The sequence below is a fragment of the Syngnathus typhle genome, linkage group LG12 (genome assembly GCF_033458585.1).
Source record: "Syngnathus typhle isolate RoL2023-S1 ecotype Sweden linkage group LG12, RoL_Styp_1.0, whole genome shotgun sequence".
Taxonomy (NCBI): domain Eukaryota; kingdom Metazoa; phylum Chordata; class Actinopteri; order Syngnathiformes; family Syngnathidae; genus Syngnathus; species Syngnathus typhle.
The window spans coordinates 5,340,971-5,364,137 of NC_083749.1; the positions used below are offsets into that span (position 1 = coordinate 5,340,971).

At 43.7% G+C, this 23,167-nt stretch overlaps 2 protein-coding genes across 7 annotated transcripts; both read left to right on the forward strand.

The window, feature by feature from the left end:
* The first annotated feature begins 414 nt into the window (after positions 1–414).
* Positions 415–11,557, forward strand: pde8b (phosphodiesterase 8B). Of its 4 annotated transcripts, XM_061294211.1 has the most exons (24): positions 415–535; positions 1,592–1,919; positions 2,866–2,922; positions 3,077–3,267; positions 3,471–3,530; positions 3,996–4,053; positions 4,122–4,210; positions 4,306–4,384; positions 4,474–4,614; positions 4,683–4,771; positions 4,839–4,893; positions 5,575–5,626; positions 5,820–5,897; positions 5,985–6,061; positions 6,192–6,356; positions 6,554–6,599; positions 6,932–7,061; positions 7,151–7,349; positions 7,662–7,879; positions 7,958–8,096; positions 8,179–8,346; positions 8,418–8,547; positions 9,085–9,162; positions 11,419–11,557. In XM_061294211.1, the coding sequence occupies exons 2-24, from the start codon at positions 1,635–1,637 to the stop codon at positions 11,445–11,447; spliced, it is 2,613 nt and encodes an 870-aa protein (XP_061150195.1). In that variant the 5' UTR covers positions 415–535; positions 1,592–1,634; the 3' UTR covers positions 11,448–11,557. The 4 variants fall into 4 exon arrangements, with proteins under 4 accessions (XP_061150195.1, XP_061150191.1, XP_061150192.1 ...); XM_061294207.1 differs by lacking the exon at positions 11,419–11,557 and having other exon boundaries at positions 9,085–9,692; XM_061294208.1 differs by lacking the exon at positions 11,419–11,557 and having other exon boundaries at positions 416–535; positions 1,589–1,919; positions 9,085–9,692.
* LOC133163897 (lysine-specific demethylase 2B-like) lies at positions 10,635–22,801 on the forward strand. 3 transcript variants are annotated; one of them, XM_061294202.1, is made up of 22 exons: positions 10,635–10,835; positions 11,419–11,563; positions 11,630–11,708; positions 11,782–11,828; positions 11,980–12,158; positions 12,284–12,390; positions 13,456–13,549; positions 13,675–13,828; positions 13,906–14,021; positions 14,084–14,228; positions 14,337–14,701; positions 14,960–15,046; positions 18,458–18,697; positions 19,559–19,702; positions 19,884–19,970; positions 20,060–20,353; positions 20,536–20,877; positions 20,943–21,526; positions 21,640–21,803; positions 21,939–22,100; positions 22,173–22,391; positions 22,454–22,801. In XM_061294202.1, the coding sequence occupies exons 1-22, from the start codon at positions 10,791–10,793 to the stop codon at positions 22,654–22,656; spliced, it is 4,002 nt and encodes a 1,333-aa protein (XP_061150186.1). In that variant the 5' UTR covers positions 10,635–10,790; the 3' UTR covers positions 22,657–22,801. The 3 variants fall into 3 exon arrangements, with proteins under 3 accessions (XP_061150186.1, XP_061150188.1, XP_061150187.1); XM_061294204.1 differs by having other exon boundaries at positions 10,636–10,835; positions 20,069–20,353; XM_061294203.1 differs by having other exon boundaries at positions 10,636–10,835; positions 14,084–14,210.
* Positions 22,802–23,167: the final 366 nt, after the last annotated feature.

Sequence of the window (23,167 nt, forward strand, 5' to 3'; positions counted from 1 at the left end):
ACTGCTGCAATCACTAGATTATAAAATGGCGGACTTGTTGTGTTCTAAAGACGCCGTGGCTACCAAAACATGTATGAAAAACTATGATATTTACAAAAAGCTTATGCATGGAAAATTCTTGGGAAAACTCAATTGTTTTGAATGAAAAAAAAAAAATCTCGTACAGGGCCAAGGTTTAAGGACACTGCCTAAGAGAAGATGCTCGACTCCGAACTGGCTGGTGGCGACTGGCACATTCAGGACGACATGTTTGTGTGTCTGAGATGAGCCCGCCCATCAAGCCGGAAACCTCCATAAAAAATAATCACATGCCTTTAGGGCCCGATAGAAATGAAAGGGCTAAATCTAGCAAGAGGGCGGACGATATCACTGCCTGTCATTTCTAAGAAATAAAAACTGAATTTCCTCCAGAAGATGCTGTAAATGGCCCATGAGATATCGGCTGACGTCAGAGCTGTCCTGATTGCAAAAATGATCGGTTGCCCGGACGACGACTTGATCTCAGTGGCCAGTAGAGGCCATCAGGAATCTCAAGGTAAGTTGACAGCAGTCTTAATAAAACTGTATTTGTAGGATTTTTTTTCTTTTCATTTTAAAATTTATGTCAGTTAGCTGTAATAAGCATGACAGGCCAGTAGTTGGCAGTAAGTAAGCAAACACTACAGTCCACATGTGTTGCTCCACCGTTTGAGTTGAGAAACACTGACAGACAATCATACCAGAGCATGTGTGTGTGTGTTTGCATAAGGCGGATTCAGTTGAGCCGTACATAATTGAGATTTGGGGAAACAAAGGCCGGCTTATGTCAGAACGGGCTAAGCTAGTCGACACTGCCAGCAGAAGAGGCTCAACGGCAACTTCCTGTTGATGGCCATGACAGCGTCTTCAGCATCTTTTACCTCGGCGTGTGTCTCCTCCCACAAGAGAACACACAATCACATCTTGTGTGTACTATACTGTCAGGGCTGGGCAAACTTTTGTACTCGTGGGCCTTTGGACTTTTTCTTTTTTATTTAAATGGACGGGCACTGATAACCTGTAAATTACATTTGAACATAAACGGTATAGCAACACATACAGATAGACATATTTTTGAGGGGGAGGCTTGAACAGATTCATAGCATTTTCCTTCATTTCAATTTTGAAAGATGAAGGTACGAACGGGGTCATGGAAAGAATTGAACTTGTACCTCAAGGCACTACTTTATTATTATCACTATTGTTGTTATTTCCTAACACTGTAAATGGGGCTGAGTACACTGCCCAGAGGCACCTCAGTTACAGTGTCTGGTTTTGTAATTTTTATTTTATAACTTTGGTCAGTTCCACAGGCATAATGAAAAACTATCTTAGTTATGACTTTTGATCATGTGCGCAGGGAGGGGGGTTATTATGTCATATTGTGAGTGGGTGGGATATTGAGGGGGAATAACTAATGTCATATCAAGTCAGTTCCTCCCGACGACTGAGCTTAACATAAGAAGCGGGGTGGTGTGATGCGTTCAGGTGCCGCTCCATTCATTCATTAGACGCCGCGTAGGAGAGCCATCGTGCCGGATCAAATATGACATAGCGGCTGCTGCTTTAGCAGAAAAGGAGGAGGAGGACTGGGACTCGGCTCAGCGGGGGGCGGCATGGGCTGTGCACCTAGCATCCACGTCTCGCAAAGCGGCGTCATCTACTGCCGCGACTCGGACGAGTCCAACTCTCCGCACCAGACCACCACCACCATCTCGCAGGGGGGCGGCGGCGCGCTGCACGGCCTCTTCATCAAGACCGACGCAGCCGAAGCTATCCCGTCTGTCATCGCCTACCAGAGCCGACATTCGAGCTTCAACCTCCGCCAGCGTCGGGACACGGGAGGAGGCACGCACGTCCTCATCGAGGCCGAGACGCAGACGAGCGACGCCGGCGTCAAGGTAACCGCGAGCGGGCCCGTGTTTATGTCCCGCGGAACAGAGGGCCAGCAGCACTATCGTATCGACGTGACGTCACCGTCAGTCGCAGTGCTTGTGGATGCACATGCACTGCCCCTTATAGAAATTCAGTGGACTCCCCAAACCTGCCGATTTGCCTGTTTGCAAATTGTTTTTCATTTCCCTTCATCCATTCAAGGATGCATAGTTGAAACCAGGTGCATCCACTGCTGTCTTGGTTAAAACGCTTATCTTGCTCACATGATGCATGATAAAAGTAGGCTAATGCAACAAGCTTGCAAAAGTTAGTCAAATTACCCCCCTACACACACACACACACACACACACATTCTAGAAACAAACACAGCAGTTCAGTGGGTTTGCATTTTACAAAAGTCAGCTATGTGAATAGAATAAATCCAGAAATAAACCAGGATGCAAAACGTGGGAGCAAATGAACACATGCATGTTTGAATAGCTCTCTGTAACACCCTGTCACGAGTGTGTGTGGTTAGGGTGGGTGGAGGGGTGCGTGTATCAACTGTTGCTTCAGAAGTAATCAATGATACCATTGATTATTTGAGACCAACAATTGAAGCATTCTCCTGCTGCAGGACCTTGACAATCTTCCAGGGTGTTGATCACGCTCCCGTGTCTCCATGTGTTATTGTTGTGTTGAGTATGTGCATGTTTGTATGCACAAGCAGTGTGTTTACCCCTCTGGTTAGTGTGTGCACGAGTCACATGAAGGCGCTGATGCTGACTCTCGCGCCTGAAGGTCAGTAAGATGGTGATGTGAGTCATCGCAAGGTTGTTATCAATGTGTGTTTTGTGGCGAGCAAGTAAGTAAGTGTGACTCCAGTGTGTGTGACCCTCAACCTAACCCTAAACCCATAAATTCCTTAAACCCTCACCAGAAGTGCAGATGTTTTTGTCTCTCTCTTGGCAGCTTTCTTCTTCAGAACAATGTGTGGGACCCATGAGAGTGAACCAGGAGCCCATTCAGGTGAGACAAGTTTTGATGCCTCAAGGTCACTCATGAGCAACATCCAAGAATTTGGAGGAAAGGGGTGGTCAAAACTAGGGTGCAAATTCTAAGGGGTGTTGATTTATTTAAATGATACAACAATTATTCATCAGGTGTTTCGAACCTTGCGCAGGTCTTGCTGGTGTTCGCCACGGAGGACAACCAGAGCGACGCCTTGTGGTGGGCATGTGACCGCGCCGGTTTTAGGTGCAACATCGCCCGGACGCCCGAGTCTGCGCTCGAGTGTTTCCTGGACAAACATCACGAGATCGTTGTCATCGACGGACGCCACCCTCGCTACTTTGAACCCGAGGTTGTGTGCCGGTGAGGGATGTGATCAATTCATTTTGTCCAAATTCATTTCCAGAACTAAACTTGTCCTTGACTGCCACCCAATTTGAACCTTGTATCCTGCAGAGATATCCAATGCTGGATTGTGACGAAAACATTCTGTGTCCTCAGACCTCGCGAGCATGTCTGACATTGTTTGTTCTGGTCTTGATTTATCTTTTGCTATTGTTTTGCAGTATGATCCGTGCCACGAAGCCTTCAGAAAACACTGTTCTTCTTGCCGTTGTGCCACAAAAGTAAGCTTATACATGATTTTTCTTTTTTTGTAAAAACAATGACATGTATCTGCTTGTATCTGGAAAACCATTCTGGGTCACTCATATCTCAAGGCACCACTGTCTAATAATTCTCAGTATCTAAAATTACATCAGAATTCCCAGTATCTAACAATAGGGCTTAAATGGTAATATATTTCAACACTTTTTTGGTTAATTATCCCCTGAGGTCAGTTTTCAACGTGAAATTTGGTTGGGATTTGTTAAGGCAGAATTCAGGCGTTTCAAAAACAAATGTGTCATTTAAATTTGAACGGTCCATTTTCGGGTCATTTTTGGTCATTCCCAGAGCTTCTTGAAATGGAAACTAGTGGTCTGATCAAAGCTTAGGAGGTTTTTATGCTACCCACATTCAATAATTTGTTATTCGTTCAGGTCAATGTTGAGCCTTTTATAGCACATGTGACTTTGTGTGTTGTGTTGTAGGCCATCTGACCAGGACGAAACCTCTGTTCTTCCCCTTCTATGCGCCGGATTCAGCCGAGTATGTACTTCCCCACTTTTTTTTTTTCCCTAAGCCAATGAACACAGCAGAACTTCGCGCCTTTGCAGAGGTTTGTGGAGAACGCCAGCGTGTTGGCGTGCTATAACGAACTGATTCAACTTGAGCACGGAGAAGTGAGATGTCACTTCAAACTCAGGTACATCACACGAGGCAGATTACAAATCGAGCTGTTCGGAGAATCATACACACGTATTTGTTTTTATGTGTATGCGACCGTTCCTGTTTTGACAGGGCTTGTAACTCGGCCTTCGCGGCTCTCGAGAAGTGCCAGGAAGCCGTGGAGATCACCAGTGAAGACCACGTCATACAGGTAGGAGGGAAAGACTAACAAAAAACTCTTTTTCCATAAGGAGGCACATATTCTATTGACATGGATGTGTTTTTATCAAATATTGACAGTATGTGAACCCCACCTTTGAGCGCATGATGGGCTACTGCAAGGGCGAACTGATCGGCAAGGAGCTGACAGAGCTCCCGAAGAGCGACAGAAACAGGGCGGACATCTTGGATGCCATCAACAGCTGCATCGAAAAAGGAAAGGTGAGTCCGACCCGATGCCCGCCACCGCTGAGATTGGGCGGAACTTCAGAACGACTTGTCACTCACAGGAATGGCAGGGGGTTTATTACGCCAGAAAGAAATCGGGTGACAGCGTGGCGCAACATGTCAACATAACGCCTGTCGTTGGCCAAGGAGGGTGAGTCCAGACATCGAACGAAGAACGTTTCAGAGATGACAACTTTCGTCTCACTTTTTCCCAACAGGAAGATCCGACACTTCGTAGCCATCAAGAGGCCGCACCCGGACAACAACAGTCAAGTAGGTGTTCTGAAAATGACCTAATAAGCGTGAGTTGATATCGTTTGGTGTGTTTTGGCAAAACTGGAAAGCGTAAAAGACACAAAATATAAGAACATAACGATACTTAAAATTTTTGCCTATGTTGAGTAGCAACAATCCATCGTGTCGCTTAGCTCAGCGAGGCTCCCGTCCCAATCACGTCACGCTGCGCTAAGCTACGGCTAAGCGTCGGGATGAGGCCCGCGAGGGCAGGTGGCCAGGCCTCAGGCCTATTTATATGAATGAGGGGCTAGCGTTAGTGCTTTTCCCCTCCTTAGCTGTGCTTTTGTAAGCACTCGAGACTTAAAGCATGTTCTGTTTAACTTTTACCTCACGCTTAAGGGCCGCCATCATCTCAAGTGCTTGGTTGTGATCATTTTGTCGACATTTTTTTATTTGCACAGCACAGCCCAAGAAGCTCTTTAAATCTGGCAACCGTGTACATCATTAGATGTGTTTATATGAGCTCAATCCAATTTACTTTGTATGTGCCAACTTCTTCCTGTAACTCATCAGTCGTTCAAATAAAGAATATAGCCATGGCAGTGCATGGTATGCTTACAATGTCCAAAGATTCTATTGTCAGAATGTGTAATTTCGCATTTCATTGAGTGTCTCTCAACCTCCAGATTTATTCTTTCTTTAATTTTGCGGTGTTAGGTGCACAAGTATAACAAGGAGGATCGGTGCAGTGTTGAATACTCCCACTCAGGTAATTTGTTTTGTTTATATCGCTTTTATCCGTGTTACCAGTAAATTTAGCACAAACCTTGTTGCTTCAAAGAGCAGGGCAATTATAAATGTGTTGTTATATTTCTATTTCTGACATGTTAGCACAGATATGTAATCATTCTAGTAATTCTTTTTGTGTTTGTTTTTACTGCCTCCCACCTTGTTATTTTAAGAGTGCCACTCTCTACTCCATCGTGACAGGAGGAAAGACTCGATGGATACCAGATCACTCAGCTCCCGCAGTAGTGACGGTAAAAAAGTTTTATGCTTAAATAAAACTTTATTTCATTATTATTACCTCTTACAATGTTAATAATTCTTTGAAATTCCTCCACTAGCTGCCAGTTTACAGAACCGGAGACACTCTTCCGTCGCCAGGATTCACTCCATGACCATCGAGGCTCCCATCACTAAGGTTGCTTTTTTATTTATTTTTTTTATTTTATTTAAGATGTTTTAGGAATGGGTTCGATGACAACAATGAATGTACCATACCATTTTATATTGTTTCTGTTCGAGAGATCCAAGTATGTCCATTTGAACAGGTGATCAACATCATCAATGCTGCCCAGGAGAATAGCCCACTGACGGTGGCCGATGCTCTGGAGCGCGTTCTCGAGATCCTGAGGACTGCCGAGCTCTACTCGCCTCAGCTGGCAACCAAGGAGGACGACCCACACGCCAACGACCTGGTCGGCGGGCTCATGAATGTAAGAGACACTAGAAATACTTGAGATATGCATTTTGATTGTGCCTGACAAGTCTCCTTTACTGTCACATTATCATCCATCATGCAAATGCAAAATGGCGTTGAGCAGTAATAGTTACCAGTATAGTAAAATAATTACTCATTGTCCCGTAATTTAAATGACACTCATCTTTGCAGTTGTTTTATTTCCTTCCACAGGACGGGCTGCGACGGCTATCTGGCAACGAGTATGTTTTCACCAAAAGTAAGTGAGCCTCAACCGGCAGTTGGAACACTTATGAATTCACAGACTCAAATTGATGAACATTTTTTAAATGTAATGTACCACACACTTAAAAATAGGTACATTTGAATGGCTTTACAGTATTTTATAACAATACTTTCCAACTTTTACATTTTATTACTATTTATTTTTACTATTAAATAACTATTCATGATTGTTCATGTTTATTGTTTCTGATTTAATTTGAGTAATATTTATTTTTTTCCCCATATTTTCATTTAGTGTTTTAATATTTTTTAATCTCATTATTGCATGACTGGAAGGGGGTTTGATGAGATAATGGTTTCTTCCAGACATGAGCCAAAGCCAGCTGGCACTTCCTGTTACACTGAGCGATGTCCCTCAGTCCGTCGCTGACATGCTTAACGATGAGGAATGCTGGGAGTTCAACATCCTCGACTTGGAGGCGGCCACGCACAAAAGGTAGTTGTGCAATGTGTGCCTTTGATTAGATCATCTGGTTTACGTAGTTTTTAACAAAAACTCCCAAAATTGTAATTGGTGACTCGAAGGCCCCTGACTTACCTGGGCCTGAAGATCTTCACCAGTTTCGGGGTGTGCGACTTCCTCGACTGTACCGAGACATCGCTTCGCTCCTGGCTGCAGCTGATGGAGGCCAGCTATCACTCATCCAACGCCTACCATAACTCTACGCACGCCGCTGATGTGTTGCATGCGACTGCTTACTTCTTACGCAAGGAGAGAGTCAAGGTTAGTGTCATGTTGATTGATCCATAAATTGTGCGTGAAAACCATTAGGGACAAAGATTGGAGCCTTGAGGGACTCCTCAAGCACAACTAAAAAGGAGGATGCTTGTACTTATTTTACTTGCACAATTGTGTTATTATTCTTGTGGCATTAACTTTATTCTCATAACGTTGCAACTTCACAGCCGTATAAGACACATTTCCAGCCTACTGTATTGCATTGTATGGAAAACACAAGGGGATTGCACATGGAGCCCTGAGGGTTGGCTCAAAAATGATCAGCATGTGGCATCACCACAGCTGTCTTTTCTTCAGAGCAGTCTAGATCAGCTGGATGAGGTGGCGGCGTTGATTGCAGCCACCGTGCACGACGTGGACCACCCGGGGCGAACCAACTCGTTCTTGTGTAACGCCGGCAGCGAGCTGGCTATCCTGTACAACGACACGGCAGTGCTGGAGAGCCACCACTCCGCTCTCGCCTTCCAGCTCACCATGCGCGACGGCAAGAGTAACATCTTCAAGAACATAGAGCGGTCAGTGGCATCGTCACTCTTGACGTCTCACTACTCCAGCGTATTTTGGAATCTCATGATTGTTCCAAACGTCAACAGGAACCAATTCCGAACGTTGCGGCAGGCCATCATTGACATGGTGCTGGCCACGGAGATGACGCGACACTTTGAGCACGTCAACAAGTTTGTCAACAGTATCAACAAGCCCATGGCGGCCATCGATGAGACTGACACCTGTGTGAGTAGAACATCTATGTATGTAAATACTGAGGTTGCTAAGCCAACATGACGGGAAAGTGTGTCGTGTGTGTTGTGCGCAGAGCATGAACAGCGACCGCGAGGGTCAAACCAACCTCAAGAACTCTCCGGAGAACCGGCTGCTGATCAAGCGAATGCTTATCAAGTGCGCCGACGTGGCCAACCCGTGCAGGCCGCTGGAACTCTGCATCGAGTGGGCGGGGCGCATCTCCGAGGAGTACTTTGCACAGGTGCACGTCATGGAGCTACGCTGCTGTAAACATCGCACCGTCGTCACGGTGATCTTTTTCTGTTCTCACAGACGGATGAGGAGAAGAGGCAGGGGCTTCCCGTGGTCATGCCAGTGTTTGACCGCAACACCTGCAGCGTGCCCAAGTCGCAGCTCTCTTTTATCGACTACTTCATCACCGACATGTTTGACGCCTGGGATGGTAGGAATGATGCAATAATAGCGGACTAATATTGTGTGTAGTATGTCTGGGAAGCACTGGTGCTAGTGGCCTCTCGTTCCCACTCCAGATCAAATTTGATTCTCCCCGAGAGATGACTTGTTTGGCTTGTTTTCTGTCCAGCGTGGCTCTGATGTCACGGAAAGATTCCTCATCTACGCTGAGGGGATGGAGAGAAACCTCCTGGGGGCGTGAAAACCCGAGGAAGTCAGGGCTAAGGGGTTTTACGATGAGGGCAACGAGATGTCGTGCAGACCCCTCAGGATGCATAAGAGAATAATGCCCGTGTGGCTCACCTTAACTTCATTTCTGTCAAATTACCAATTTATTCTCATAGTACTATTGGACCGTTTAATCCTAAAATTCAAATTTCTTTCCTTGTAAACATCACAATTTATTTGCGCAACATTATGATTGTGGAATTACGACTTCGACTTTTCCGAAACTGCCCCCCCTGCTCCCTCAAACGATGCATTAACATGACGACCGACACTTAGGTATTTATGGTTGTCTCCACAGCCTTCGCCAGCCTGCCAGATCTCATGGAGCACTTGTCGGAGAACTACAAGTACTGGAAGACTCTGGACGACATGAAGTGTAAGAGTCTGCGTCCTCCGCCGCCATCTTGACTGCCAACATGGAGTCTGTCCTCCTCACCCGGGGGAGACAAGCCTCTCTGAGAGATTTTAAAAAACAAATATATTTTTTGTACATGCAGATCCAAGTACATTGTGGCTTTCAAACTTTTAATCAGGAAAAGTATGCGTGTTGAAACCTGCCACCAGGAAAAGTGTGCATTGAAAACTTTTACAAGTTTCAAGGGTAACAGGCTTCAACACCCAAACTATCTGGGTTGGTGACTGTTGAATCACGCACGTCATATAATGGTACATTACACCAATTTTACAGTATAGTTTAATAGCGCCATCTAGTGCATACAATAAGTCTCTACAGGCTCTCCGGTTTAAAAAAAAAAAAAAGAGATTAATGGTCATGTTTACATAACTGATAAAGTGCCATGTGAATGAAAGGAGTATATGTGAAAATCATGGGAAAAGTAAGTTTGGAAAATATGTTTACATGATATTTGTATTGGAGGAAAAAAGTTACATAACATGCAAATCAGATTGAAATTTATTCACGTGAAAAAAAATGCGTAGTTTTTTTTTTTGTGTAATAAAAACATAACCCCTGAAAGCATTTATTATGCGATCAACGAGAAGCACCTAACTCAGACATTTGAGCCCAAGTAAACAGTAATCAGCTTCTAGCGCGTTTGCAATATCAACCACAAGGTAGCGCTCCTACACAACATCCCTGCGACAGATGGTTTGACAGGATGTTCAAAATATGAATCAGCCCCTTTTTGCTATTAACAGAGTAATACAAATTGTATTTAATTTAAGCTTTAATTGCGTTGCTTCCTGAGCAACAGAAAAATACTTCAAAATGTATTATTGAATATAACTTACTAGAAATGTCGGCATCTTAAACCGTAGGGCAGCAACCACTCATTCTTTACTGATGACTGCGTTATTATACATCGGAACGAAGTTGTAAACAAAGTGGCATATAAAGCATTCTTTATTTGCATTTTGAAACACGCAGTGATTTACTAGTGTCACATGACGCCAGTCAGCCAATATAGAGAGTGCTTACATTATACCAGCCATTGAGTGAGCCCTGCTTAGTGCGTACCCAACTCCGGAAGTGTCACATTGATCGAAAGGCAGTTTTTTTTAATGTTGTCCAATAAGCGATAATCCTGTCAATTTTCAAAGATAGCTATACTAATCGGTAAATAATTACAATTATTATTAATTTTTTTTTTCTGTTCGGTTGAATTTTCACCTTTTCATCATTCTAAAGTGATACTAGCGCAATTTGTTTTTAAAAACGGAATGAATTAGAGCTTAGTATAGTAGACCATATTTACTTTATTTTATTATATTTTAAATTATGTTTTGTTTACAATATTGGATTAAAAAAATCGTTAATATTTAATTGATGGTTATCGACTGTAAATTAACAGCTGTATAGATTTTCTTCAAAAGGGGTGTGTGTGGTGGGGGGGACGCTATCCACCAATGTTTTGGTTCCTGGTGGTGACGTAACACATAAAAACATGGTTCCCTTGTTTTGGACCTGTGAAGCGTGCTACGTGCTATGCACTGAGATGCTGTTTCAAGGCTGAAAGAGTGGAAGAGACTCTCTTACAGCAGGCGATGACTCAGGCCGAGGAAAGGTGTGCGGAGTCCGGCCGCCGGCTGGTGGGTATTCGCGAGCCATGATACCGTTTGCACGAGGAGAGGGAAGAGGCTTGGAGCTAATTAGTTAGCCGAGCTAATGTTCTGCACCGTGTTGTAGTAGTAGTAGAGGTAGGAGTAGTATCACTGGCACATTACAGCATTGACAACTTTTTAATATTACGTGACAATGAATGTGAGGCAAGTAGATATGCTAAACTGTGAAAGGCTTATTTTAAAAGTTATATTATTTGTTGTTTATTTACATCACAATTAGATAAAATGCTGAAAAGAAGCACCCCGGAATAGACAAAAAACAATGTACAAACAATAATGAACAATAATGCATATGTCCAATATTATGAAAATAAAATGATTTTTTATTTAAAAAAAAATAATGCAAATAAAATAACACATTAAAAAATCAAAATAAAAGTAGGAATTGAACAGAATTTAAAAAGTGTCACTCTTTTTCTCAATTTCAACAATTTGGGTGATAAAAAACCTACAGTAACAGGAGCATTCACTCTAGTCTACAAATAACATCCTCTAAGGCAAGTTAATATGTATGTGCACAACCTAAAGCGTGTGTTTTGAAAACGGGCAGCGTTCCATTTGCCGGCAGCTGTACGATGAGAACGAGGACCTGTCCGACGTGGAGGAGATGGTCAACATCCGAGGATTCAGCGTGGAGGACAAGCTTGCCAGCGCTAACTACGCCGCAAACTTTGTGCATTTCATGGAAGCTAAAGGTAAAAAGTGGTAACACGCACTCCACTTTATATTGTCAATAAATTGTCTCTCTTGTTTACGTACAGATTTCACTTATGAATATGTGCAAAGGGAGGCACTACAAGTTCCACTCATTTTCAAAGAGAAAGAAGGACTTGGCATCATGTAAGTGCTCATTTAGTTTTACTGTATGTACTGTTTTGTACTATTAACTGAGCAAAGTTGCTTTTGTCCACAGAATGCCCGATCCGGAATTCACAGTGTCGGAAATTAAAGGCTTAGTCGGTAAGCGATATTAGTGACTCATTTTTCCATGCATAAAAAAAAAAAGTGACTGATTTTTGCATTTTTTTCTCTCTGTAAAGTTAAACAATTACTCAGTCAAATTATATGCTGGTAATTTATATCCTACTTATGTATTCATTCTTACTTGCAGGCAGCCGTCGCTCAGTGGACGTGATGGACGTGAGCACGCAGAAAGGCTCGGAAATGAGCATGGCTCAGTTTGTGCGCTACTACGAGACGCCGGAGGAAGAGCGTGACAAACTGTTCAATGTCATCAGCTTGGAATTCAGCCACACCAAGCTGGAGAACCTTATCAAGAGACCCACTGTGGTACGTAACTCCTAAATTTTGCTCGGAAAAATAACAATATAGCAAGTCAAGTGACAGTATGTATTATATTTTTAAATATTTTATTTTTATCTGAAAAAGTAAGTGTGTTCTGACTGTTTTGGTAGGTCGATCAGGTGGACTGGGTGGACAACATGTGGCCGTCTTATCTGAAGCAGAGCCAAACGGAAGGGACCAACGTCATCTCGGAGATGAAATATCCTAAAGTGCAAAGGTAAGCAGACTGGAGAGCTGTGTACTCAACTTGAGGTCCTCTCCCTCTTCTTCTCTTAAGCGCACTTGATTGTTGCTAGGCAGCACTTTCCCAGCCTTGCACATTTGTTTTAAATTAAATTTCATAATGCTCCACTTGCTGCTGCTGGGTGCACAATCAGCTCAGGGACACGCCTCATAAACCACTTGATATGTATTATTCATTCTAAATAATGATCATTTGAATAATGTCATTTTAGACAGTGGGTGTTATACTCTACAATCATTTGCATATAATAATTATTATTATTAATATTATTGTTATTAGATAGATTAAGATAAATCATATCTGTAATTTCCATCATTAAGGCATCCCCTAACATTTACATATCACTTAATAAAACGCATAAAATAAATCATGTGGCTGCACAAGTGTGCACATCCTCCTATAAATAGGATGTGGCTGTGTTCAGTGTTCTTTTTTTCTTTTTGTTCTAACAGAAGCTTTAATTTTTTTCTCTCCTTTTTTTTTTCCACCAACACTGAATGCTAATTTGAATTGTTTATGATACCTTCCACCTTATCTGCCAGTTTTGTTGTATGTTGCTCTTTTGATGAGAAGCTGTGTTGTGAGCGCCAAATATAGCTTTTGGAATGATGGCCAAAAGTTCAACCTTGATTTTACTCAACCAAAACCTGCCCAAGTTATCTTTTTTGATGCTCCAAGTTAGACCGTACAGGCATACTTAATGTTGTGGCCGACGAGTATAGCAAATATATGGCAGGATCGATGTATTTTTAGTCATCTCTCGAGGGGCGCTCGGCGTAACACTGTTCAAATAATTCCCCCGGTTATGTTCTTTTCTGTCTCCTCCTGAGATTCTCTCTCATAAAATTAAGGCTCATCTCATCTAACTCACTTCCTGCTCCATGTCTGAATTATTAATGGCCCTCTTGGAGACTTCACACTCTTCAATTTGCATCCTTTTTACACCCGGCGCTCTTCCCAGTGCTCGTTTACTTTTTTTTTTTTTTCTTTCTCATTATACATGTGTGTTTCTCCAAGTATGTGTATTTTCTATCTTAGGTATTGTTTGATGAGTGTGAAGGGCTGCTATACAGACTTCCACATTGATTTTGGTGGGACATCCGTGTGGTATCATGTCTTCAAAGGGCAAAAAGTATGTATCCAATGGTGTTGTCATGACAACCATTCATTTCAAAAAGATTGTAGACTAAAGTCTGTTTTAAAAAGAAAAAAAAAAATCATATTTTGGGAATACTTTTGCCATCGTTTGACCCTCAGGTGTTCTGGCTGGTGCCCCCGACACTTCACAACCTGGCCCTGTACGAGGACTGGGTGCTGTCGGGTAAGCAGAGCGACATTTTCCTGGGAGATCGCGCCGACGGATGCCAGAGAGTGGAGCTCAAGCAGGGATACACCTTTTTCATCCCCTCGGGTAGGTTCCCGTTTAAAGCCAAGGAGGGAGTATAAAAAAAAAAAATCTCACGTCTTGCTTTCTTTGTGTGATTTTAGGCTGGATCCATGCGGTTTACACTCCCGAGGACACGCTGGTCTTCGGCGGAAACATCTTGCATAGCTTTAACATTCCCATGCAACTCACCATCCACGAGATCGAGAACCGTACCAAGGTGGGAGTCGGCAGATCCAGAATGTCATCGGATCTAAGATTAAGATCTTTTTTTTTTTGTAGGTTAACTCCAAGTTCCGCTTCCCTTTCTACTATGAGATGTGTTGGTACGTCCTGGAGAGATACATGTACTGCCTGACCAAACGGTCCTACCTTTCTCAGGAGATCCAGAAGGAGCCTTTACTTACGGGTCAGCACAATCACGCTTGTAAATATATTATTTCAATCCAACAATCTAACAACCCACCAATTACAGCAAATTTACAGAATCTTTCAATCCAAAAAAATCATCAAGTCACCAAATGTGTCTTTCCAGATTATGAGACTAAAGTCCACATGGGGAGCCCCTGCTCTGACTCAAGAAGTCAGGACATGAACGAGGACTGGTCCGATTCACAGCTCAGGGATGACCCGTGCGAAAAACCAGAAGTGGTTTCCAACCAGCAATGCCCCAAAGCTATGTTGTCCGCCTACTCGGAGGAAAGCTTCTATCCCATCTCCACTGCGGATATCCCATCTGAATCGCCGACCGTGGAATCGCACAATAAGTGGATTCATCTGACAGAATTTGAAATCAACGGGCTGAAGAGGCTGGTGGAAAAGCTGGAGTCTCTCCCCGAGCATAAGAGAGAAGTTCCGGAGGGATTGGAGAACCCGCTTGGCCTGCTGGAGGACATGAAGGTATTGTCTTTTTTTAGACTGTAGTAGCTGTCCAAGAAATTAGATAAGTATGTTTTTTTATGGTAAACAGTCGTAATATAAAAAGACATTTTTGGGGGGGGATTAAAAAAAAGTAGTATTACGTTTACATCATTCAGAATAGACATTTTTAAGTCCTATATTTGAAACAAAGTAGGTCAAAGTTATTTAAGAAAACTTAAAAGATAAAAAAGCGAGATGGAAAAGAAGTCAATGAAGTCTTTTTATTGTTCTCTGTAGGTTGTTTTAAAGGAACATGCTGATGATGACCCAAAGTTAGCCATCACTGGACTTCCAGTTGTTTTCTGGCCAAAGAAAACCATGAAGGTAGACTTTTTATTTCATTTCATTGATTTGGCATTGCTCGACATACAATGAGATTAAAATAGCATCGCTTTAGGTGACTTATCCTGTATATATGGGCAGGCCACCTGCTGCTTACCGGTGTGTGTGTGTGTGCCTGTATTTGCGTGTGTTTGCCTTTTTGCATTGCAATGCCATCTGTCTGTTGGCTCTGTGCAATAGTCATGAATATCAGCGCATCTCCTCCTTGGAGGAGGCTGGACACTATTTTTTTTTTTATTTAAAAAAAGAATGTCATTTTTCAAGATAAGTCAGTTTTAGATGAAATAGTAATTCTAATACAGTACTGTAATCTGAATAATGTATTTTTAATGTAATTGTGAGAAACAATGTATTTTTTCCAGATAAAATGAATTTTAGGTTTATAAAATAAGTGGTACGGATGGATGGATGGATGGATGGATGGATGGATGGATGGATGGATGGATGGATGGATGGATGGACGGATGATGGATGGATGGATGGATGGATGGATGGATGGATGGAATTGTATTATGACATTTTTTTTTTGTGATTAGTCAATTAGGGGAAAGCTTATGATAATGCCGAAATAAATTTTAGAAACTTGAAAACCTGCAAAACAAAAAATGTGGTTATATTTTTCAAGATATACAGTATATACATAAAAATCTGTGTTTATGTTTTCCTTTTGCTCTGCAATGCCATCTGTCTCCATTGGCATGGCAGAGTGTGATAAACATGAATCCAAGCGGACCTTCTCTCTTGATTGGAGGAGGGCGCGCCTATTGGGATGCACGCCGGCTTTTCATTGGCTGTGCACAGCCTTCTTTCCTTCCCCCTCATATTAATGAGGCTGGGTGGTCTTGTGCTGCCGACATCTGCTGGTGGTTATTGTGGAGTTGTAGGGAGGAGGAGGAGGAGGAGGAAACGAGTGCAGCCATGTCATTTGGTCGTGCATTGGACAGCGTGTGAAAAAGCCGCCATGGCCATGTCGCTCAGTGCCGATGATGAGGACTACGACTCCGACTCGGAGCAGGTTAGCCCCCCTCCCCTCCCCATCTTTCAGGCAGGCTTGCGTAGTGAGGAGGCCACTGGAGGAATGCATGCATGCATGCAGCGGCTCTGCAGCGTAGCCGGAACGCTGAGCTGCCTTAGGGAAGATAAACAGATGAAATTCCCTTTGCTTGTCTTTTTGGTGACATCTTTACTCCATGTGTGATCAATCCCTCCTTAAGAATATTTTCTCAGCTGAGAGCCCGAGGGCTGCGATTGGTTGTGGATAAGAATTTATGTACAGTAGGGTCGTCTTTCTGTATTTGCTTATTATTTATTGATTGCATTTGTGTGTGACATAACGCACACACAGAGGACCTTTGTTCCACCCTTGTTCCGTGGTGACAATGAAAATATTGTAGTTAGTCAAGAAAAAAAAAAAAAAAGATGCTTGTTCCATGAGAGCAGTGGTTCTCAAACTGGGGTGCACGAGCTTGACATTGGGGCTTTGCAGTATCATTTGTAATGGGGATGCACTTTTTTTAACGCTGGGGTTGAAATACCGTGTAACATGGTGCGTGTGTGACGTCACTCCCCCAGAATGCTTCACTTCAATCTGTAAACACTGTAGTTCCCATTTCATATGTGCTCTATAATGTACGCTTGGGTCTTCAGCTATGAATGGGGTGTCTTCCCTTTATTGATTAGGTTTGTACCACGTAAACGCTGATTGAAAGATATTCTCGTCAAATGTTGCCCATTGCTGCACTTGATGGTCATTGGTAAGTGGTCAATTGGACATTGACGAGCTATTTCATCAACTTTGATGTCATTTTCATTCGTAAGTGCTTTTTTTTTTATCTTAAACACTGCTACTGGTGTTGTCAGACTGTTCTGTAATCTCTATTTGAAACCCCTCAAATCCAGACCGGGGCAGATTAGACCATCTCGATCCCATCCAGTATCTCCCACTAATCCCGTCGGGTAACCTGGCATCTGACTGCCTACTACATTTCAAGCCACTATTCGAATAATAGACCATGCTGTGCTTCACTTTCATTGTGTCAATACAAATCTTATTGGTTCCGTGTGTGTGTGGATGTGTGTCAAAGCTGGGCTGTTGCTATGCTGACGCTCGGGGGGGGGGTGGGGGGGATTATATCTGCACTGAGCACTGATTTCTAAGCGGTGATATTTTGGTTGTTTTTCTCTAAGCTTTCATCTAATTGCCCACTATATACATATATGAAAAGAAGAAACACTAGGTAGGGAGGAAGGATGTATGAAGGGAAGTAAGAAAAAATAGAAACAGTTTGCAAAGGAAAAAAAATGCAATTGGGAGGAAACAAGGTTGCATGCAAGGAAGGAAAGACGGGAGTGGAAGGAAGTAGGAAGTAAAAAGGAAGGAAAGAAAGCATAGGTTAGGTAGGAAAGGCGGCAACAGGCATGGGAAGAAAGAAGAATGGGTGGAGGGAAACATGGAGTAGTCGAGCTTACCTGAATGGCTGAACTTTATTTGAGCTTAATAAGATTGCAAGACTTACCTTGGGCTTGGCAAAAAACTGCCATTTGAACCGGGGTGTGTTGACTTTTTATATCTACTGTACAGCGGTGCACAAAAGGAAGCATGCATGAATAGTTGCAAAACAAAATCCCAAATGTTGCAAAAAAAAAAAAAAATTCCAAGTGTCTACCTCTGCTGTATTGTATTTGTCAGCAGCCATGTTTGGCACCAGAGCGAAGAATACATTTGGATCAATGACCCAGATCAAAGGCATCTCTATTACCCAGTTGTATGAACCGGTGCCCATTTAGCGAGCACACTCCGCCGTATTAACTGTAAGCCCTCCTTCCCCCGCGATGCGCAATCATGGCTGCCAGAGAGTGGAAAGAGGGTCCGCTTCCTCTTTGAAGTGGAAACAAGCGAGTAAGTGAGGAGCTAAATGTGGAAGACGCCTCCAGGGAGCATCTTGATGGATTCTTTTGATTCATCCTGCACCTCAGCATGCTTTTTTTTTTTTTTATATATATAATGCCAGAGTAGAATTAACCAGCAATTAATCCATTTGTTATTGGTGAGAAAGGAGTATTTATCTCTGAATGTTCTGAACTCCTGTTGCTTTTAAACTTTTATTCACACAAAACAATGAATTATAAATTGTAATGTATTAAATAATACGTGAGAAAAATTGTATTTACCAACAATAGGATAAAATTATTATTTCATCAATTTAAAAAAATATCCTTATTGACCGTATGTTTTTTGGATGGCCGATTTGCCCATTTTAAAATCAAGTATGCTCCTTGAGCACAAAAGTCTGCACACCCCTTAGCTATTTTGTCTCCTTATTGTCCATGCCTGGTCTTGGCATCTGGTGTTAAATCTGATTGGCCTCTTGATTTATGCTCTCCGCCATTCAGGCTCGACCTCCCCACCGACCCAAGCCCAAGATGGCGACGTCCCCGGCGTCAGCCCTCAAGGTTCCGGCTGGTCGCGGAGGCGGAGGGACGTCGAGCGCCAGGAGAAGGCGGACTCGTTGTCGCAAGTGCGAGGCCTGCTTGCGGACCGAGTGTGGCGAGTGCCACTTCTGCAAGGACATGAAGAAGTTTGGCGGGCCGGGTCGCATGAAGCAGTCGTGCATCATGAGGCAGTGCATCGCGGTATGTTGGCTCCATTATTATACTACATGTATTTCTTCGAAAGAAAATGTACTAAACTCACTAAAATGCACTTGTGGTGCTTTGGACACATCTCAAACCGTGTTGCTCCTTTGAAATGAGTAGAAATGTCATTAATCCGTTCCAGTGTCAGAAGACAAATCCCCCAAAATGTATTTTCTTTGAAGAAAAATATCACAAAATTAAATAGATTGTGAAGATTTTGTTTTTGGTGTATGCACTTTGGTTAAACAGCCATAGAGAGCGACACAGAGACAAATTCGTAACTGACTCAGTAAGCTACTATTAAGACTAATTTTAGAACCTATTCACATTTAATAGTAGGGGATGAGTCACTGTATTGCATATTTTGTATCACAAAGTTCATGCAGACATTTTGAATATTTAGCGCCTCTTTATACAGAAAACGCATTGTTAGTTATTGTTTCGCAGCTATTTTTAGACCTTGACCTGGGGGACTTGTTCATTCAAGCCTCATCCAGATGGTTGCTATGGTGACACCAAGGAGCGCCACTTGCTCCCTTGTGCTGAGAATCGCAAGTGTAGAATTGTCAGTCGAACTCAAGGGTGGGAAAAGTATCCATTGCTGAATCCAGCACACATTTTTAACATCGATAGTCTTGTAATATTTTTTCATTCAATTAGCAACTAAAATGTATTCATTTTATGTTCATTAAATAATTGGCTGGTAGATTTATTGTAAATAATGCAAGTGAAAAATATTAATTTTACATTTGATTTATTTAGGCTTTTCTACAAATGACCTGGCTCATCTGTCCAATTTAATTTATTCTTTTAAAAAATAATAATAATTATGATGACGACAACATGGTTTGTGTTCAGCCGGTGCTGCCGCACACGGCAGTGTGTGTGGTTTGCGGAGAAGCGGGCAAGGAGGACACCGTGGAAGAGGACGAGGAAAAGTTCCAGCTGATGCTGATGGAATGTTCCATCTGCAACGAAATTGTACATCCTCACTGTTTAAAGGCAAGTTCCAACTCCTCACCTCAAAGGAGAAAATTGGAGGTAGTAAATTTGAATATCAACAACTTTTTTAAAAATGGGGTCAATTAAGTACGTGTGAAAAAAAGTTAATTTTCCCCACTCCTTTGTTTCCAGTGTCTTTTTTTAAATATTATTTTAAACTCCACATGGATGTTCTGTGCAGGTGAAAGATTCCAGCGGTGTCGTCAACGACGAGCTACCTAACTGCTGGGAGTGTCCCACATGTAACCACGCTGGAAAAACAGGCAAAGTAAGCATCAGTCTGAATTCATCGTGATCCTCTCGATCCATTTCCACAAACAAGAAAAATAAAGTCATCTTGTGCCTTCTAATCTTTTGGCCTCAAAGCAAAAAAGAGGTCCAGGGTTCAAGTACGCATCGAACCTCCCGGGCTCGTTGCTGAAAGAGGCCCGTCCTTTCCGGGAAGTCAAGGAGGAGCCCGACGCAGCCTCGCCTTCGCCGACGACCTTTGGCGCCAAGAGAAAAGCCGAACGAGATGAAGAGCTTCCCAAGAAGCGACCCCCGCTGCTGTCTCTGGATGGCTCGCCTCGGCCGAGACTGGAGGAAAACCCTCTCCGGAAGAAGAGGATGCTGTTTGACACGCAAGACGAACCTGTTGATGTCAAAAGGAAGGTCAGAGTCACGTTATTAGGTACACCAACACATACTAAGCCTGTTGAGAGCTCGACGCCACAAGGAAAGATTGAATTAGAAATAAATATGCAAGTATTACAATATGAATAAATAATCAAAACATGAATAATTCTATCTTCTGATAAAGATAAAGATCTTCTGTTGATCTTTCTTTTCCAAAGTTCTCAAAACTGGACCAACCGCTAGCTGCCAAACTCCTACGACACATCAAGACAGAGAACGACCTCGGCGAGTACGAGGATGACCTGGAAGACAGATTCTCTTTGCATAGAATCCACTTCAAGGCCAAGAAGGAGTTGGACAGCCGAGAGGAAGACGACGGTAAGGAGGGAGAAAAAGACAATTACAGCAAGATAGAGGACAAATCCAAAGTGCTCGTGAGTCCTCTGAGGAGAACTGGGGCAGGCGGGGAGAATGAGCAGACGTCCAAAAAGGTGTCAGGAGCAGGACCCAGTGGCGAGGAGGCTGAGGAGAGGACCTCCCAGTTGTCACCAACCAATAAAGTAAGGATGCAGCAATTGATTTGTTCTTTGGATTGATTGAATATTTCACTTTTTGTCCTCCATAGCACATCTTGAAAGGCTCGCATCAACGCAGACGCCTGCTCAAGACCGAAGACGGCGCCAACCACCAGAACAGCCTGGCCAACCAGGTTCAAAGTCAGCCAAAGACAGAGGACGGCGCCGCCAAAAGGGAAGAGGCCACCAATCAAAACAGAAAGACGGTCAGATCGGCGGAGCTCCCATCAATTCAGAACCACAGGCCGCTCAAGGTGGAGCCTGAAAACGACGTGGCGGCGTCCGACCCAAGATGGCCTCTGAACAACGGCAGCGGGGACCTCGGAGGCTGGATGCGACACAGGCGGGAGGCCAACGGGACGGCGCGGCGCCTTTTTCCGCTCACCTGCAATCGTAATGCTCCGGTCGCGCCGCTGGCACCACGACCGCTGCCCTGCCGCTCGCCGCCCAAATGCGTCCAAATGGAGCGCCATGTCATCAGACCGCCTCCCATCAGCCCACCGCCCGACCGGCTTCCCCTGAACGACGGCCTGGAACACGCCATGCAGCGCGAGGCCTGGATGTCCGTCTTCAGTCACTTGGCGCTCAAGGATCTCTGTGTGTGTATGCGCGTGTGCAGGACGTGGAACCGATGGTGAGGTTTTCTTTCATTTGATTGGATATCGTGATGCTCCTTTAGTCATGCGCACCTTGAGCGGTATTTATAAATGGATAGACACAGAGTTAAGTTTTTTTTTTTGTGGCCAGGTGCTGTGACAAGAGGCTGTGGAAGCGCATCAATCTGAACCGCTGCAAGTCTATCACGCCTCTCATGCTGAGCGGGATTATCCGGAGGCAGCCGGTTGCTCTGGACCTGAGCTGGACCAACATCTCCAAGAAGCAACTCAGCTGGCTCATCAACAGACTGCCAGGTGTTAAAACAACATGTCATGTATTCTTCATCCTCTGCAAAGAACGTGCTGTAAAGATGAGCTTACCAGAAGGAGCAGGAAATTGGCTATGTGAAGAACTAATAATACTTGATAATTGTGACTCTGTCTGCACAGGTTTGCGGGTGCTGTTGTTGTCAGGGTGTTCGTGGGTGGCCGTCTCGGCTCTCTGCACCTCCTGCTGTCCTCTCCTGCGAACGCTGGACGTTCAATGGGTGGAGGGACTGAAAGACGCCCAGATGAAGGATCTGCTCTCCCCGACAACCGATAATAGGCCAGGTACCAATTGTTTATTCCTCTGTATCACATTCGATGATCAGGTGTAATTGACATTGGTATTGCCCCCTACAGGCCAGCTCGACAACCGTAGCAAGCTGCGCAACGTGGAGGACCTCCGTCTGGCCGGCTTGGACGTCACCGACGCCACACTGCGCCTCATTATCCGCCACATGGCTGCGCTGTCCAAGCTGGACCTCAGCTACTGCAACCACGTCACGGACCAGTCTGTCAACATTCTGACCGCCGCCGGGACCACCACCCGGGATTCCCTGACCGATGTTAACCTCTCAGGTGGGATGTATTTACAGATCCGATGTGTGTTTTCTAATCTTTGAACTTTGTGACCCCGCCAGTGTGCAACAGGGTGACCGACCAGTCGCTGACCTACTTCAAGCGCTGCGGCAGCATCCGCCGCATCGACCTGCGCTTCTGCAAGCAGGTGAGCAGGGAAGGCTGCCAGCGCTTCGTGGCCGAGATGTCCGTCAGCGTTCAGTTCGAGCTGATCGACGACAAACTGCTGCAGAGGATCAAACCTGCTGCCGCTGCCTGCGATTAAGGTGCTGCTCCACACAGGGGCGCCAAACCACCACCATAAGAGGAACAGGAAGAAGAGGGTTGCAGTACCGTGAGTTGTCTCCTCTTGCCAACTACTGAGCCAGAATGTAAAAAAAAAAAAAAAAAAAATACAGTTCTTGTCAAAAGTGTAGACACGTCTTCCCATTCGATAGCACAAGGAAGCGTCTTTAAACTTTTGACCGGTAACTGTTTAACAGGATTTTTTTTATTTATTTCTTCCATTGTTTTTTCCTGTTCGAGAGTGACTATTTTTGTAGAAGAAAGCGTTTCCTACATTCCTATACAGTGTTATACTACTGATATTGATAATCAATACACAGTGTTTGTTTATTTTTCAGTTTTATATTTATTGAAGCACATTTGTCTTATCGTTGTGTGTTAAGCTTAAGTTTTTTGAACTTATTTCATAAATGCTGACACTATAGAGTGTATAAAAGCGTGTATACAGGTACATGTCAATAAATTGGAATACAAGGGACAACTTTTTATTC